Here is an 18,960-nt window from a genome sequence, read left to right as displayed (position 1 = left end):
CTCTATCCATTCATCTAATTATTATCGACATTTTCATATTTCTATATTCTTGTTTAGAATTTTCTCTCGCACACCTATCTGCCTAGATATCTGAAAGGTAGTTATTCTTTCCTATCTGCATTTTACGTTGTGTGTCTAACAACGAATCAAAATAGATGACTGGATATGTTTCGCACATTGCATCTGTAATGATAGTTATAGGACGTGGTAAATCTATCCAATTGGAGGTTAAACGTGGGATGTCCCAGCTTCTAGTATCACCGACATGACTTCCCCTGATTTGGGGAAAGTTTCAAAATGCTGTGGAGACAGGCCAGAGAACAAAATATTGTCCAGCTGGATCCGCTCTCTATCTCACTGTGTCTGCTTCGCACAGCGATACATTCCGGAGTCCTGGGCAGCCGTGTCATCGATAAATATGGTGCTGGAATTCTTTACTTGGTCAAAGGACAGTTTTGTAACGTCCTGCGATCACATTCCCATCGTAAATGGAGACGATAAATATCGCAGCCCCGGCAGCATTTGTCTGCACCAGGCCACAGAATAGCCAGATCCAATGGAGAGCTCACACATCAGTTCAATGCATGTCCCTTCCCGAGACTCAACCTGCTCGGGGTGGGAGCTCGGACCCTGACACTGAACGGCTATGAAGGAAAATAATCACTCACAAATTGCACGGTATTAAGAGATTATTAGAATCAACACATCTGATTAGAAAAATGAACTCACACAATATCAGCAGTAACAGAGCTCCAACAGGAAGCAGTTCTTTGCTTGGGTTTCGCTTCATGATGATGAGGATGCACGAGAGGATCAATCCGAGTCTGATTTCGAGACTGGGACTTGATGCCGAGTCCAGGACTCTGAATGGTGGGGAAGGGACTGGGAGGAGTGAGCTGTACTTTCTCCTCTTGAATGCGACATTGAAGGTCCATATTATCACCGACTGGGCTCTTATGGGATGTCGGTACCTGACGTTACTGACGGTGCCACTGAGCGATTAGTTGTTTCTCAATCCAGAGACCAATTGAACTGTCACTGCTTCCGAACTTCTTCGCTTCCTGTGTGTAGCAACAGCGTAAATTGTTTCACGAGGTTGGTGCTCTGTTCTCTTTCAAAATGAAAAGAGCCATTCATAATCTTAGAATCGTTGTAGCACTAACAGAGATCATTCTGGCCATTGCTCACGTACTGTCTGTATTGATGGATAATCCACTTATTCTTTATAGGCAACTTGCATTCAATAAATCTTATATTCTTAAAATTTCCGTTTGCTAGTCAAACAGTAATCCACCTGCCTCTGACAATTACTGGTAGACTCTCTCTCTATTACAGATTGGCATGGACCATTGCAACCTCTCACAGTCGACTGCTCAAAACACAAAAGTCTTCTAATCGCTCCCTCCGTTTCATAAAGATCACCTGAAATGCCGCCATCCAGTCACGCACTGAGAGACCAGCCGATTAACTCTCTTTCTTTTCAACCGTTCTCAAACTTGATTGGATACAAATCTGCCAACTACTTCTGAGCAGAATTACTGCTCCATTGAAAATATCGCCAGTTGCTCAAGTCTCCGCTGAGCGCTGTGCTCTCTCATCCCCACTGTATCCTTCCCAGTCTTTCTTACACAGTCTCTGAGGTTAACACGAATCGATTGACGAGCCTCCGCTTAATGTGGTGCTCTCTCATCCCCACTTCATATTTCCCAGTAACGCTTCCGCACTGTCACTGAGATTAACGCCAAAGGAACGAAAAGTCGCTACACGGATCTAAGTGTTTGAATTGCGTTCTCAACAATGATGTGTACAGACTTACACGTGTCCCCTTGTGTTCTGAAATCTGCGTCCATGTTAATAAACCTCAGGTGCTGTATCTGTTCAATGCCATCGGTAGCTTATTCTCCGGTTTTTTATTTTAAAGTTTATTGATCATTGTCACAAGAAAGGTTACATTAACACTGCAATGAAGTGAATGTGAAATCCCCTAGTTGGGATAATGAGTAAAGCCCAAATATACCACGGGCGGCACGGTAGCACAGTGGTTAGCACTGCTGCTTCACAGCTCCAGGGTCCCGGGTTCGATTCCCGGCTCGGGTCACTGTCTGTGTGGAGTTTGCACATTCTCCTCGTGTCTGCGTGGGTTTCCTCCGGGTGCTCCGGTTTCCTCCCACAGTCCAAAGATGTGCGGGTTAGGTTGATTGGCCAGGTTTAAAAATTGCCCCTTAGAGTCCTGGGATAGAGGGGTTAGCGGGTGAATATGTGGGGATAGGGCCTGGGTGGGATTGTGGTCGGTGCAGACTCGATGGGCCGAATGGCCTCCTTCTGCACTGTAGGGTTTCTATGATTCTATACCGGTCGGGCAACTTGCAGTGGCCGGTCATTCGGTGACATGTTTCAGAACATTCAACTATTTAAATAGCAAGTAAATATTAGAAATGTTAAAGAAAAAACACATGCTACTTTATTAAAGCTTCTCTTTATTTATGATTTAACCTGATCTTCAACCCGTTTATCACTCTCAGTGCTTTTCAGTCTCTTCAATTTCCCTTTCGATAGTTCCCTCATTTTCTGTCTATCTCTCCTATGAAGATTGAACGTTTCTATTTCTATTTGCTGCTCGTTCATTGCGGTTTACATCTTCCTTCTTTTTTCTTCTCCATGTCTGTTTTCATCTATCTTCATTTCTGACGGAATTTTAATCAGTAGATTCTATATTTTATTTTGTGTTGCGCTCATTTCCTTTACTAATGGACTTTTTATAATTCCATTCACTCTGCCGACACTCCGGACTCAGCAGAGTTGCTCCCGCAGTCTGTGCAGGTTTTTGTATGGGCTCACCCTATGTTTGTCACACTGTGGCTCACGGCGCAGAGATAGGTGGCAGTGTCTGTAACTTTGGCGTCTCTCACAGTCAGGGCGCTGAATTTGCTGCCTCCGCCGATTGAGGCAGTGATCCTCTCGCGTTGATCGGTTTCTGTTCTGGCCATCACCAGATACTGGGGTGGCTGATGCGGGGACTGTCGGGACCAATATACGTTGCTAAATGTAGTGGTCGTGGTGCAGTTCATGGATACGGTTCCCCCTTCACTAACAACCTTCCGCCGAGGAAGCTGCATCACCTCATCTGCTCCAGTCACCCCAGTGCAGGTCAGAGCGAAACACAGCAAACAGAGTCTGTGAATTCGGAGCATTTTTCAGATCATATGAAATTTCTGCTGATGCAGTTGTCCAGGGAGTTCAGATGAGAACCAGGACCTGGGTTTAATATTCGGAAGAGTTTACAAGGAGTAAAACGCCTGCTTCGTGTCCAACTGAGGCGCCTATCTGTCGAACTGATCAAAGAAGCTGAGACTCGGGTTTTATCCGCCCACACTCGCTGACATCGATTCTACTGGAATCGGAGATGAAGAATTGAAGCCGGAATAAATAAACCCCATCAGTGACCCCATGTTTCCGGTTACAAATCTCTTCCCACGTGTCTAACTAGGAAACTATTTCGTCCGATCGGAACTCTGACTGAACCCAGCACGAGGTGAATCCATTCACTGGCAGACAGCTCACCAGCTACCAACCCCACAGCACCACAGCGGATACAGGGAAATGCAGTGAGAGCATTCCGAGACACGACAGCAAAATATACAGGGTGAAGTTTGGAAAGGGTGTCTTCAAATATCCAACTCCACTTTTACTGAGCAGACAACAACGATGCTGCTACTCAGCTTCTGGATTGTGCGGGAACATTCCTGACAGGGAATTATGGACCAAACGCATTTCATATTTACTTTAATTTTACAAACTTGTTTTTGAACTGAATTTTACGGACTCAGTCGGTCTGATCTGTTTTCGTTCGAACATGATTTTCAGATCTGAGTCATGGAGATTCTGTTACTCAGTCGCTGTCCTCAGAATAACAGACAGAAGGAAAAACTGTGACTTTGAACTGTACCCATGATACTAGAATGAGCAACTACAATTTATACTGGTACCGGCAACACCCTGTGTTACAGTGGGGAAGAACTCGATGTTTGGTGAAGATGTAGCAGATTTTGCTGAAAGCCGTTTCTCTGGAGAACTTCAATTCACCAGTTTGACCATCTCGGGTCTGCAGCTGACTGACGCTGCCTTGTATTTCTGCGCTCTCACTGAAACTCACAGTGATAGAAAGCAGTCTGACTGCTGCACAAAAACTGTCTTTAACTATAGGTTGAAAATCCTGTCTGCTGCGGGTTGCTCAGAATCGCGGGCAGATGCAGCCATAATGTGACTGTCAGTTATGCAAGATTGCTCATTAACCTGTGATCAGCCCAAGTGTTTCCAGTATCCTGCCACTTCAATCATTGTGTCTCTATGAGTCTGTGAGATCTCTCAGTTGTGAGCTGGCTGATATCGAAAGGAAATCCCTCGATCCGAGCTGATTTCAGCACCTCGATAGGGGAACGGGTGCACTTTTCCGGATCGGGTTGCGGGGATGAAACCCTGCTCTGTTAATTGGCAGCTGCAAATTCTTGGTTGCTTATAGTAACAAACATCATTGAGGAAACATTCTGAAGTTCACTGGTCATTGGGGGAATTCTGTGCTCAATGTCTATTTAAAAGATCACAGTCACTTCATTGTGAAATTTCTTCATTGTGTCTACACTTTCTCGGAAGCAGTACATCTCTCGGATCAAATAAACCCAGTGACCAGGCCGCGGTAGTAGACTTCAGAAACCTGTCAGGGGAGAGGGGGATTGAGTTGTTCAATATTAGAGACACGGAAACTTCATCCAAGGGCAACAACTGAGCTAAATGGAATAGATTTAAGAAGATCGGCGATAGCACAAATGCAAGTTAAAATAAACTAATATAACTCCTCAAATGTTGCTCACCTCTTGTTGAGGTTGTGGTTTTCTTCTGATCTCTTGGGAAGGTCCCTGTGACTCACATGGAGAGTGAATTATTGATTATGTTTATCAGCGTAAGTCCGCCCTCTAGTGGTACCTAACTGGAACTCCCATGTGTGGGCTTATTGTCTGGGATCCGCTCTATCTCTGCAGCAGTGTGGGCTCCGTGGCACAGTGATACACGGCGGTGTCAGAGAGAAGCATCCCGGCAACATTAAAAAGAACAGTTTTATTTCCTTTGCGCAAAACAGCAAGAACACCTGTCCGGTAGATGTTGAAACGTATCTCCCGTGCCATATATCTTCAATAATATTTATTTTAAATATTAATGTACACAATAATCCCGAACTGCAACTCCAGACAATATCTCCCATGGGGAATGGGTCACAAAATTCTTATACAGTGCCTGGTGACAAATAGGCGAATGCACCACCCGAGCACATGTTGCAAACTTCCATTCCAATTTAGGTATGAAAGTTTGCAACAGGGAATGAACAATGTTATTCCATATTGGCACTTCATCAACCGGATGCCAGTTCCAGCCATCCAGTGACTGACCTTCCCCGAGACTCACAGAGGCCAGCGCCTGCCGTAAGTGCAAGTCACCACCAGATGGTGATATTGTATTAGTTTAATCACAAGATAGTGAAACTGCAGTTTGAACTCACAGCTGAGTTTGGTTTTCTTGATATCAGCTGGCCTGGAAGAGGGCAGCCCCAACATCATCACCACCATTTGAAAAGCAATTAGGGAATACAATAAATTGTGGACTCAGCAACGAATCCCACACTCGGTCAAATTAATTTTAAAATGGTTTGTTTTGGAGATAGTTTTGGTGTCTCGTCCCCCAGTGACCTCGAGTGGTGCGGAATTGCTATCAGTTTTACACTGTTTGAGCTGACCAAATTTGGAGAGCTCCCTGATCACAAATACCATTCCAATAAATCTCCTTCCGGCCTGTCAAGGCCAGTTGTGTGCAGAGTAATATAGCATAGTGGTAAAGATATATAAAAAATACATAACCTATTTGAATAAAACAGAAAAAATCCGTATCATTCATTCCTGGAATTATACTGTTTTTCCGTTATTATCGCTGGGTCAGTATAGAATGTGCAGAGGTTAATTTCAAACTAAAAGGATGTTTCCTTTGTGACAGGGACAAAAACTTGGGAGATAATGTTAATAAACTCCTCAAGGTCTCCTCAGAAATGATGAGATTATGCCTTTTTGTCACCATGATGTTCTTTGGTCTGTGATATCCTCTTCCCCAGAAATCAGTGGTGGCAAGTTCATTGAAAAGAATTAGGACGGGGTGAGGTCGATTATTGAATGACCAGGGAGTCAGAGTGTACAGGGGAGACATGGAAATAGAGATGTCACAATTCAATCCGCCAGGATCTTATCAAATGTCGGGCAGTCTCGAGGTGGCACGGTTGCCTACTCCAGCTCCGAATTTGTATGTTCACATGGCCACCAGTGGACTTATTACATTAGTTGATTACAAGTCGCCTTTATGCAGAAGTTAAACGTCATAAATGCGCTCATGATATTTTAATGTGCTTTTTGTGTCCTTTACTACCCATTCCCCGCCTGCCCGCCTATGAAACAACCATTTATCATCTCCTCTCTCACTCTCCAGCAGCTTACAACTGGCCTGTTCAGAGGTATATTTAATCAGTGTGTGTTACTGGATCAGAAACAGCGTATCTGCAATCAACATGTTCCACAGAGTAGTAACTGAGAATTGAGAATGAGCTGCCTGTGCGTCAGGGTGTCTCCTGAGGCTAATCTTGTTTCCCCTTTTCCTTTAACTATTGTTTTTCTGATGATCATTAACAAACCAACCCACACAGCAGAACGCTGTCTCCCACCAGGACATTGGCTGCAGCACAGATCGAGGTGTTTCCTTTCACTGACATCCAGCTCACTCAGGACGTCGGATCATTGAGGGCGGGGATTATAACGGGTGGCTTCAGTTATGAAGTTGGGGCGGCCTGGGTGGGATTGTGGCCGATGCAGACTCGATGGGCCGAATGGCCTCCTTCTGCACTGTAGGGTTTCTATGATGATTATGTGATGTTTCCCTGTTCCACTGCAGTTATGCAGTTCATTTTCTCAGTCTCTCCTGCTAACTGTTGGGTGACGGTTCGACCGAGGTTAATTTGGTTTCCTCTCGGTGTGTCTCTGAGCGCTTGCGAGCGCCGCTGCACTGCAACAGCTGCAGTCCAACTTAAGGCTCAACAGAACAGAGCTCGCACCAACAATCCAAAGGCAGTTTTTGTGCAGGGGTGAGACTGCTTTCCATCACTGTGATAGCTGGAAAGCGCAGTAATACACGGCGACATCAGTCAGCTGCAGATCCGAAACGGTTAAACTGGTGAATTTAGTCGATGTATGAAGCTCGATAGAGAAACGGCTTTTGGCAAAACCTGCTTTATCTTCACTGTTGTATATATTTCTCCGCACGATAAACTCGGGATGGTTTCCTGGGAGTTGCCGGTACCAGTGTAATTCATAGTTTCTCTGTGTAGTTTCATAGTTACAGGTGAATATGAGCGCTGCTCCTTCTGCCTTAACATCTGAGGGCAGCGGCTGAGTGACAGAATCTCCATGACTCAGATCTGGAATATAATAAATTAATCAGGAAAAGTATAGACCGGTGGCTGGTTGGAATTTGATTCCAATCAAGCTTGGGGAATGAAAGAACGCATCCACATTTACCTGCCAGAAATATTCCGCACACAACCCAGATGCTGAGTAGCCGCATTGTCTCTGTCCGCTCTGTGAAAGGGGAGGGTTTGGATATTTAGCCACCCTTTCTAAACCCCGCCCTCAATAATCTGCTGCCGTGTCTCAGGCTGTACTCACCTCACCTCCTTGCTTTTCCATTGGTGCTGTGAGGCCGGCAGATAGCAAAGAGAATCACCCCGAGCTGCATTACAGTCACTATTCTTGCAGAGAAAATGCTTCCCGAATTATCCACCAGAGTTGGGGAAGGAACACCTTCACCTTAATTGTACTAAAGAAAGTAAATAATTTTTGAATGAATTTGTCACTTTGTTTTCACGGATTTTGCTCCACTATCAGCGTAGTGATAACCAAGACTGCAGTGAAATTCCTCTCACGGGCTTTAATTATTATTAATACATGAAGTAATGTCAGCGTTACTGGGAAGTCTAGATTTCAACTCCATTCCTAATTACCCTTGAGAAGGAGAGGGGGTGTGCAGGTTCTTAAACTGCTGTGGTCTCTCGGGACTATTAATATGGTGAAAGAGGATGTGTAGCACATCTAGCTTTTCCAGTAATGGAAAGTTCCTCCCGGTGCTGATGTTTCATCCCAAACTCCAAAGCTATGCAGGTTAGGTGGATTGGCCGAGCTCACTTGCCCCTTAGTGTCCCAAGATGTGTGTGTAGGTTAGGGGGATTAGCGGAATATGTGGGCTTCCGGAGATAGGGCCTGAGTGGGATTGGTGTCAGGGAGTCGGTGAAGGTTCAATGGGCCAAATTGCCTCCTTCTGCACTGCAGGGATTCGATGGTTTTATGATATTCAGGCCAGAAGATTTGAAAAAATGGAAAAGCATTGACTGTAGGAACCTGCAGCCGACATTGGAGCATGGTCATTGTCGCATCACACGTCACTATAGGTAAAACACTCCAGTGTATTCTACCGTTCTGCTCTCAATGTTGAAAATGTTTTAAAGGCGAATGTTTTATTGAGAATGTCAATATCGAGACTGAGCTGCCGACCAGTGCTGTTGCTGAGGAACTTTTGGCCATAGTTCCGTAGATGCCTGTTCAAATACCTATTTTTGGTTGCATTGAACTGGGTTGCAATCATTAATGTCCATTTATGTTAGGTATGAAAGTAAGTATCTGGCATATATTCACTGAGAGCGAGTCAATATCCCAATGCTAAAACTCGAGTAAAGCTGAAACGCCCTCTGGTGGCATTTGTTCGAATTATGAGCCTCAATGTTCCACTTCTCCCTGAGAGATTGCACAGGACTGAGTTGTGGTGTGGGAGATCCTCATACTTGGACAGTGTGCCTCGTGCAGTGGGGAAGAGAGTTATATTTTACTCTGAGAGATTTGGTTTGAAGCGCAGATTGGACACAAGGATGGATATCCATTTTGCCGGATGGGGAAAGGAGTTTGGCAAAGTGATAATTTGTTCATATTTTATTCAAGATTCATTTTAAAAATTCAGAGAACATTTCACAGAAACTTTTTTAAAAAGTTCACAGAAGAGGACATAACGATTGATTTTCATATTGAGAACAGAGCACGTGTGCTCTGAGCTGCCCAATATATGTACAACTGTGACAGACACCAAAAACAGAAAACAGGAGCTCAACATAAAGAAAAGGAAACAATTGTGTATGTTGCGAAAAGATGAAAACAAAACATTGATGTTGCAGGCATCTGTCGCTCAGCAATGTGCAATGTAGGAGAAGTTGAACTGGCTGACAAACTGTCCTCCAGATTCCCACTTCATGATAAATTTCAATAAAAGGTCGTTTCACAAATCAATCCTCAGCAATGGGAAGGAAGAGCATGGATCCACCGAAACTTAAACCTGGATCGCTGGATCCAGAGTGCTCACAGTTAGACCAGCAATCGGCTTCAAATTGTCGCTCAAAGCAATTGACCCACTTGTTGTTGCTGCCGCATTGAATGAAGGAGGTCACATGCTTTGAGTGACTATTTGCATCTGGCGGCTCTGTTCCTGGTTAAGTGGTGCGATGGTGAACACTCTGGACTCTGAATTCAGTAATATGAGTTCGGATCTCGGTGAAACGTTCCTTTTATTTGCTAAAGCCGGTGATTGGTTTGCTGAAGGACATTTTATTTGAAATTCTCAGAAAGTGAATTTTGGACTCTGAGGAGATTTCAGCAAATTCCAACGCAATCACATTGCAGACGATGCAGCGAATGATTCTCCTGGTGTTATTGCTTCAGCCCTCGAGGACGATTGCTCAAGAAAGCAAAGAGCTCGGGGGCAGAATCAAAAATTCCCTGCAGTGCAGAAGGAAGCCATTCGGCCCATCGAGCCTGCGCCGATAACAATCCCATCCTGAACCTATCCGCATATACATACCCTCTTAGTCCTTCTGACACTACGGGCAATGTAGCATGGCCAATCAACCTACCCACACACCTTTGAATTCTGCGCCGGATGCCCAGCGTCCTTCCACACACGCAGACACGGGGAGAATGTGCAAACTGCAGAAAGTCACTCGAAGCCAGAATTGAAACCCGGTGCCTAACACTGTGAGGCAGCATTGTGCAACCGTGCCAGAAATGCCACAGAGGGCAGGGGTTCCCCAACCGGTATCATTCACTGAGCCCTTTCTCCCAATTTAAACAAGACTTAGAACGGAAAGAATAGTGGCTCCAACGAAATTGGAACTCAGTTTGCTTGATTCACAGTCCAGAAAGCTAACCAGTTCACCATAGAACCCACAGGCCGCTGGTTTGAGGCAGCAGGCCATTTTCCCAGATCTTTTTCTTAGTCACAGACACACACACACACACACACACACACATTTTCTGCAATGTGCATTGTCATTGAAGTTGAACTGGCTGTCAAATTGTCCTCTCGATTCATACTTTGTGAGAAAGTTAAACCTCGGTTGCCTCGGGAAAGCAGCCAACATAATTAAGCACCCCTCGCACCCCGGACATTCTCTCTTTCACCTTCTTCCGTCGGGAAAAAGATACAAACGTCTGAGGTCACGTACCAACTGACTCAAGAACAGTTTGTGCCCTGCTGCCGTCAGACTTTTGAATGTACCTACCTTCTATTAAGTTGACCTTTCTCTGCACCCCAGCTATGACGGTGACATTACATCCTGCACTCTCTCATTCCCTTCCCCATGAACGTTATGCTTTGTCTGTATAATGCGCAAGAAACAGTACCTTTCACTGTATACTAATACATGTGACAATAATAAATCAAATCAAAATCAAATCAAACATCATCTCGCAAATCAATCATCAGAATTGGCAAAGAAAAACAACGTTCCAAGGAGATTCGAACTCAGATTGCTGGATTCAGACTCTAGAGTGCCCACAATTTCACCACAGAACCAAATGCGTTTGGTGACGATTTGCAAGTGGCGCCCGTGTTCCCGGTTGTGTGGTGTAACGGTGAGCATTCTGAACTCTGAATCCAGTAATCTGAAATCAGATCTCGGTGGAGCCTCGCTTTCCTTTACTAAAGCCGATGATTGGTTTGCGGAAGGGTATTTTATTTATAATTGGCAGAAAGTGAAATTTTAATCTCTGAAGAAATTTCAGCAAATTCCACCGCATTTACATTGCAGACGATGCAGGAAATGATTTCCTAGCTTCATGGCTTCAGCCACAGAGGACGATTGCTCAAGAAAATGAGGAGTTCGGAGGCAGAATCATAGAACCCTTATGGTGTATAAGGAAGCCATTTGGCTCATCTACCCGGCACCAGCAGCAATCGCACCCAGTCTCCATCCCTGTAATCCCGCATATTTACCCAGTTAATCCCCTGACTCGAAGGGTAACGTAACATGACCAATCAACCTAATCCGCACATTTTTGTCTTATAGGACGTGTGCTCGGTTTTCTTCCGCACATACAGACACGGGGAGAATGTGCAAACTGCACACAGTCACCCGAAGCCAGAACTGAACACGAGTCCTGTTACTGGGAGGCAGCAGTGCCAACCACAGTTATTCTACCGATATAATTCGCTGAGTCATCTGCCCCAAGTTAAGCAGGAGTTCGGGCGTTGAGAATAGTGGTTTCATTGAGATTCGAGCTCGGATTGCTGGATTCAAAATCCAGAGTGCTCACCGTTACACCATGGAACCAACTGGGCGCTGTTTTAATGCGGGAGGTCTTTCACCCAAATCTCACACAAACACACTCTTGCTCAATTATTGCCAGGCTCCAGTCGGGTTTTTGTTTGACACCAACTGCTCCTCTGATTCGCCAGAACGTCAAAGAGTAGCGAAAGATGAAAAAAGAAAAACACTGATGCTACAAGCATCTGGCGCCAGAGTCTCAGCAATGTGTATTGACAAAGTGCCCTCTCGATTCGTACATGGTGACAAATGGAGAATAAATGTCATGGAGAAAATCAATTATCAGCATTGGTAAAGGAGAGCAAGGCTCCACCGAGATTTGAACTCAGATCGCAGCATTGAAAGTTCAGCGAGCTCACCATTACACCACGGAACACAGAGCACCGCAATGACTTGCAAATGACCTGCGAAACATGGCTATTTCTGGAGATATCTCCCGATAGGTCTTGCGATGAAATAATTTGAGATTTGGGGCACTCTGCCTTCTGAGCTTTTCTGATATCAACGGTGGCCTATAACGACCCATTGTTATCATACTTGCTGTTGCTGTCACATCGAATGAAAGAGATCAAATTGTTCGAGTGATCATTTGCCGGCAATGGGCGTGTTCTGTGATCTGTGGTGTACCGGTGAGCGCTCTGGAATCTGAATCCAGCAATTCGAGTTCGTATCGTGGCAAAACCTTGAGTTTTTTTGCTAAAGCCGATGATGGGTTTGCAGAAGGGCATTTTATTTTAAATTGTCAGAAAGTGGAAATCTAAACACTGACGAAATCTCAGCAAATTCCACGGCATTCAAATTGCAGACGCTGCAGCGAATGCCTCTCCTGGCGTCATTGCATCAGCCCCAGAGGATGATTGCTCAGGAATACAATGCGCTGAGAGGCAGGGAAGCCACTGTAGACAGCGGAGTCCATCTTCATGTGTCGTGTCATTCACTCACTCATCTGTCCCAATTTAAAGAGTTCGGAGGCGAGAGGCCAGAGTGCGATCCGTTACACCATGGAATCGACAGCTCTGTGACCGAAGACACTAGACTTGTCTCCCAAAACACACACACGTACCTACACTCGCTCTCTCTCTCTCTCTCTCACGCGCGCGCGCGCACACACACACACACACACACACACTTGCTCAATAATTGCTGGACTCCATTCGAAGGGCTGTTGCTCCGGCACCAGCTGCTCCTTTCTTTCAACAGAGGAGTTAAAGAGAAGATAAAATATGAAAAGACATTGACGCGGCAGGCATCTGGCGCCAGAGGCTCAGCAATGCGCATTGGAATAGCAATTGAACTGGCTGACAAATTGCCCTCTCGATTCGTACGTTGTGAAAAAATTGAACGAAACGCCCTTCGGCAAATCAACCATCAGCGTTGACCAAGGTTCCGCCGAGATTTGAACTCAGATCGCTGGATTCAGAGTCCAGAGTGCTCACCATTACACCACGGAACCAAACACACAATACCCGCCTGCAAATAATCATGCAATACCTGTGCCAGTCTGAACAGCAGGGAGAAAAATCATTCCCATTCCACAATCCCGTCAATTACCCACAGCAATTCATACTGACATTGCCCTGCTGTTTCCTCCGAAAATAATGAGTACTCTACCTTCAACTGCATTGAATTTCACTGCAGCTCACCACATTCAAACAGCAATGTTAGCATCGACCTGTTACAAACTCTGTTGTGGTAAATCTACTGAACAGCATCAGCTGTTCACCCTCTATTTTCGTCGCATTGGAAGCCAGTGTGAAAATGTGAACAATTTCTAACCTTAACAGACAGGAAGGAGAGTGTGACTGTGGATAATTGGCACTGTGCACATTGCTGTAATCAGTACCTGGGAGAATCGGGCAGGTGGGATCCTGGTCATCGAGTGGTGAGGGGTCGGCGTTTTCAGGGTCGCAGACTGGCTTCGATGTACTAAGATTTAATGGTTTTGATTTTTAAAAAACTTGAAGTACTTCCTGATCGATAGCAGCTCTGTCAGAATCAGTGGAGTGAGATTTGTAGTTGGCTTGCGAGCTGGAAATGTCACATGTGCAACAGGTAAAGGACAAACACAGATAGTGAAGGACAGTGATAGATTGTAAGGTTCTGCCGATAGAGATCGTGATACAACGTAACGTCTGGGTGCTAATGGGCCAGATTTACCCGTTTACACTGACAAAAATATCACGCATTTCTGGATACAAATTCCCAGGCGAAGAAGAAAACTTCTCACCGAATGAACATTAAACTCTTTCACCTTTATTGATTGCAGTTTTCATTCCTTCACTGAGATCAACAAAGCGGGATGGAGAAAGATTCAGTTTGATTGGTGACGCTGCCGGAGGGATGGAGAGCTGGAGTTCACCCAGGAAAGCAGCAAAGATTAAACACGATGGAGTCTAACGTGGGGCTGCAATCAACGATTCTGAAATTACATCTGATATGCTGCGACTAAGCTAACCGTCCTCCTGCTGTAGCGATGCTTGCACCCTTTCTTAACATACGTGAAGCCAAACGCTGTTTCCATCTGGTGTCTCAGCTTGTTCTGAATTCAAAGTTTACAATTAACCGATCAATAAAATCCCCCACCGTTACAATGCATTCCTCTCAGTCACCAGGAACATCATTCCCGTCTTCTATTTATTTGCTGCACCTCCTTCCAAACATTACAAACTCCTCTTACATCTTTCACTCTGATCTTTTCTCTGAAACATTTCATGATTAAACTTTTGAACTAATGTGGATAATTTTGTGACGCTAAAAAGCTGTTCATTTCCAAGGGGGAGCTAAAGCACATTGACGCACACAGAGAAACCCAGACACATACACGCACCCAGCGTGACAGAGGCCGAAGGAGAGACAACACACTGAAAACACAACCTGGCTCCGTCTCTGTTCCATTTCTGACTGCAGTTTCCGTGATGCTTTTGTGAATGAACGGAAATGTGAAACCGCCCGATTGTTTGGGTGGATTTGATTCAATTCGCTCTGTGGACACAGAGTTAAAACCAGGAATAATCAGAAGCGGGAAATCCCAATGGATTCAAACTCCATCACGTTAACCAGCCAGCCACGATGACTGGCGCTATGAGCTATGAAGCCAACCGCATGCCCATTTTAACAGTTACTCTTCTATAACCAGTGGAACGAGCATCAGAGCGAAGATTTTGTGGGTAATATTTGATTCATAGGAAATGTCTGAGATGGACAATACGAAGTTCAAAGATGTTAATGGAAAGCGGCAGAATTTGAAATGTGTCAGTTACTTTCTGTGATCACTGTCTGCCGTGTGTTTGCCGTGTGATTCTTCGTCAGAGCTTATTTCTGATGTTATATGTCTGACTTTTCCAACTCTAGTGCAAGTTCATGCAGCTGGAAGATTAATCTTGCTTCGCCCTTCACAGATGCTGTGAGGTGTGTTTGCATTCAATGAAGAATTATAGAAAGTTATTCAGTTCTTGGGTGGAAATCAAACTCGAACCACCGGACTGAATCCTGACCACGAAACTTCCAGTGAAGCTGATTTAAGAGATTTGCAATTAGTTGATCATCATCGCTTTAGTCATTGCTTCATTTCAGGCCACTTTCGCCTGAGACACATGCACTCAATCATGATATCAATTTATGATTCCGGTAAAACGCACCTCTTTCCTTGTGTTCAGATCCAATTATCCCCATAAACGGAGCAAATTCAAAATGTTCTACTTAGTTATCGACTGTTATAAACCCCGGGCCCAATGCGGTGAAAACACTGATTCGGCACCAATAGATCACCCGGACTCCACCATCACCAGCTCAATGTTGCACTTGTCCATCATTCCTTCTGTCAGTGAGTCCATCCTCTCTTGCTCTCCAACACATAGCTTCCGTTTTGTTCCCATTACAGAGCAATTCCCGACTTAAATGCTGCAATAACTCAACAGTTCAATTAAAGTTTCGTGAGAAACGAGAATAATTCTGAAATATGAATCAGTGAGCAATAACAAGCATTTGGAAATGTTTCTACGCGGTCTTGAACCAGGAACGTTTCGCGTGTGAAATGAACGTGATAACCACTACACTGCAGAGACACAGCAGTCCTTGCAGCTGAAGCAGGTTTACTGGAGAAGCAACAAAACTGCTTCCACAATCCCGTTAGTTTCTCATTTTACATTGCCTCTTCTGGTTCCTCTAATCAAAATGAATGATAATACATTCCACTGCGAAACATTTTGGCGATCACGTGTTTGACCAACTTTATTCTTAACGTTTAAAGCAAATTAAGTGAGTATCTGACGGTGGGGGAATTTGAACCCAGTCCTCCACAAATAGCGCTATCCTCAATTTAGTGTCCTCGAATTCTCATCAGTGACACCATCAGAAGTGATTGCTACCAGAGCTGTTATTGGCAGTGAACAGAACCAATGAGGTGGGATTGGATCACATGTCCCGTTGAGTCTCCTCCGCCACTGAAGATCAAGACGTGTGCCCAGCTCAACAACCACCTCATCTCAGGAATCAATTCAATGAAGCTTAGTTCCACCCAGACATGGAGAGAATATAATGAATAAAAAAGAACAAAATAGGGGAATTGGATGGAGAGACTGAGCGAGGGAATAACCGACGCAGATCTACAAAGAGAAAGAAAGAGACAGAGTGGGGAAGACACTGAACGGAAAAAATGCCAATTCCATTTGATTTGAATTAAAGAAAAAGAAAGTTGAAAGCATTGAAAACAGCAAATGCTGTGGCCGTAAAAATATATTCTGGCAATGGTGCTGAAGAATTCAGATTCAGATCTTACCGCAATCCGAGCTAAGCTGTTCCGACGCTACAACACTGCCATCTAACCGCCAATGCTGCAATTTGCCCAATATTGCCCGGTTTACAAATATCAGGTCAAATCCAACACCGCAAATTACCATCAGTCTACTCCTGATCATCAGTAACGTGACGGAAGGGGCAATAAACAATGGTATCAGGAGGAACTCCAATGCAAACTGGAGGAACATCGCCCGATGTCCCGATTCGGCACTGACTGCGTTCCAGAATTAACACTGAATTCAACAACTTCAGAGCATCTCCTTTCCTCCATCCTCACCCAATTTCCATTTATTTTGTTTTATTTCGTTTCATCTTATTTATTTATATTACTTTATATCTTCTTTTTATATATATATAATTTCCATGTATTGCATTGTTCATTTAAAATCTCACTTTCCATTTTGTTGCCCCCTCTCCCTCCACCCCACTCGGGCCGTCTCTTACATTTCCTTTGTTCTGCCATTAACACATTCTGATCTCTTAATGGGCAGCCAGCAGCACCCTTCTCAGCCATGATCACCACCATTAAAATTCCCTTTTTCTTAATTTATATGTAACACCTTTGTCACGCACCCCACACCCATATCCCTCACCATTACAGCATAAATCTCGCCCAGAATTCTTCGTCTTCAGCTCTGACGATGGGTCATCCAGATTTTGAACGTTAGCTCTATTCTCCCTTCACAGGTGCTTTCAGACCTGTTGAGATTTTCCAGCGTTTTCTGTTCTTATTTTAGGTTCCAGCATCCACAGTAAATGTGTTTATTCAAGAGGCACTTGTCAGACAGACTTGTTCCTGGGATACAAAAAAATGCTAAAATCGAAACAAAGCGCCAAGTTAGCATGGATAGGTTAGATTAAAACACTTGCAGTCAGTTTCCTTGGTGATCTCGTGGCTCGGATTAGGCTCTTTCACCGCAGCGGTTCGATTCCTGGTCAGGGATTGAAGATTTATTGTTTTCTTGCAGCCCATGATTTAAGTGGAATTGGAATTACTTCCTGATCGAAAACAGGAGTGATATTGGTGCCAGTTTCAACAGTACAGTACAGAGAAAAATCCGTCCCATTCCACAAACCCGTCAATTACCCACAACAATTTGTATTCGCATTGCCTCTTTTGTTTCCTCCAGTCAAAATGAATAATGATATACTCTCGTTGAATTCCTATTGTAGAGAAGGAGGTCGGTCGGCCCATCGAGTGCGCACCGACAACAATCCCATCCACGCCCTATTCCCGGAAACCCACATGTTTACCCTGATAATCCCGCTGACAGGCGGGTCAATTCAGCATGGCCAAGCAACCGAACTCACACATGTTTGGAAAGGAAACCGGAGCACACGGAGGAAACCCACGCAGACACGGGGAGAACGTGCAAACTCCGCACAGAGTGACCCGAAAAATTTAACCTGAGCCACTGGCGCTGTGAGGCATCATTGCTAACCACTGTGAAACCATGCCGTCCTATTCTACTGCATTTTATTTTACTGCAGTGTTAGTACCAACCTGTGATAAACCATTTTGTGGTAATTCTGCTGATCAACATTAATTTATCAGCGTTAATAGACGGTGGGTTCCAGCCCCAAGTTGGGGGCCACTGTTTGTACAGAAGGAGGTTTGTACGGAAGAAGCAACTTTGCTGCTTTTCTGGGTGAACTCCAGCTCTCCATTCCTCCGGCAGCGTCACCGGTCAAACTGAGTCTTTCTCCATCCCACGCTGTTAATCTCAAAGCTACTGCCTTCTGAGTGAAAACTGCCTCCACTTCACTGGAGGTCGGAGAGTTACAATTAAAGGTCTTCTTGTCACTGAGTCCGAGATTTGGACTCAGACCTGCGAGGTATTTGTGTCTGTGGAAACAACAAAATCTACTCCATCAACAGCCAGATCTTAGCCCACATCACCATCTATATCGTCAGCGCTTTGTATCCTATTTCTCTCTCTTTTTTTGTTCTTGGCATGTGACATTTCCAATTCAGACACAAAAGAGGAAATCTACCTACCACTGATTCCCACAGAACTGGTACAAACCTGGAAGGAACGCAGGATTTTTACGCAATAGTAAACCTACTTTCCCTGACCGGGAATCGAACCCGGGCCGCGGCGGTGAGAGCGCCGAATCCTAACCACTAGACCACCAGGGAAGCTGGCCCAAGCTCTTTAAAAGATTGATTTATCCATGAGCCTTCTGCCTTTTATTTTTATTTCAGACTTTTTATTCACCAAAAACAAGTTTCTCCTTTAAATTGTCATGTTTAGATCGAACCCAAGGTACTGTTTAGCCAATGAAAACAACGAATCCTGTTAGATGCAACATGAAATCGACCGTGAGGTGAAATAGTCCCGCAAGCTGGTCATGTGGCACTTTCAAATTCCAAAACCCACCAAACTGATCGCTGTGGCTTCTGTGGGGGGGAGAGCTCCCCACTGCACATGCGC

The 18,960-nt window shown here is 44.7% G+C and overlaps 1 protein-coding gene and 2 non-coding genes across 3 annotated transcripts in view; 1 reads left to right on the top strand and 2 right to left on the bottom strand.

The window, feature by feature from the left end:
- Positions 1-10,979: 10,979 nt before the first annotated feature.
- LOC144480682 (uncharacterized) overlaps positions 10,980-18,960 on the top strand; it is a 121,601-nt gene continuing 113,620 nt past the window's right edge. Inside the window, 3 exon segments of the mRNA XM_078200277.1 lie at positions 10,980-11,131; positions 15,385-15,551; positions 17,263-17,277. Coding sequence (XP_078056403.1) covers positions 10,980-11,131; positions 15,385-15,551; positions 17,263-17,277 — 334 coding nt within the window.
- On the bottom strand, positions 13,110-13,181 carry trnaq-cug (transfer RNA glutamine (anticodon CUG)). Its single transcript has one exon. It is a non-coding gene; the product is annotated as a tRNA-Gln (tRNA).
- Positions 18,594-18,665, bottom strand: trnae-cuc (transfer RNA glutamic acid (anticodon CUC)). Its single transcript has one exon. It is a non-coding gene; the product is annotated as a tRNA-Glu (tRNA).

The sequence above is a fragment of the Mustelus asterias genome, chromosome 30 (assembly GCF_964213995.1).
Source record: "Mustelus asterias chromosome 30, sMusAst1.hap1.1, whole genome shotgun sequence".
Lineage (NCBI taxonomy): Eukaryota > Metazoa > Chordata > Chondrichthyes > Carcharhiniformes > Triakidae > Mustelus > Mustelus asterias.
Note: the sequence above shows the minus strand (reverse complement) of the source record. Positions and strands in the feature narration are given on the sequence as shown.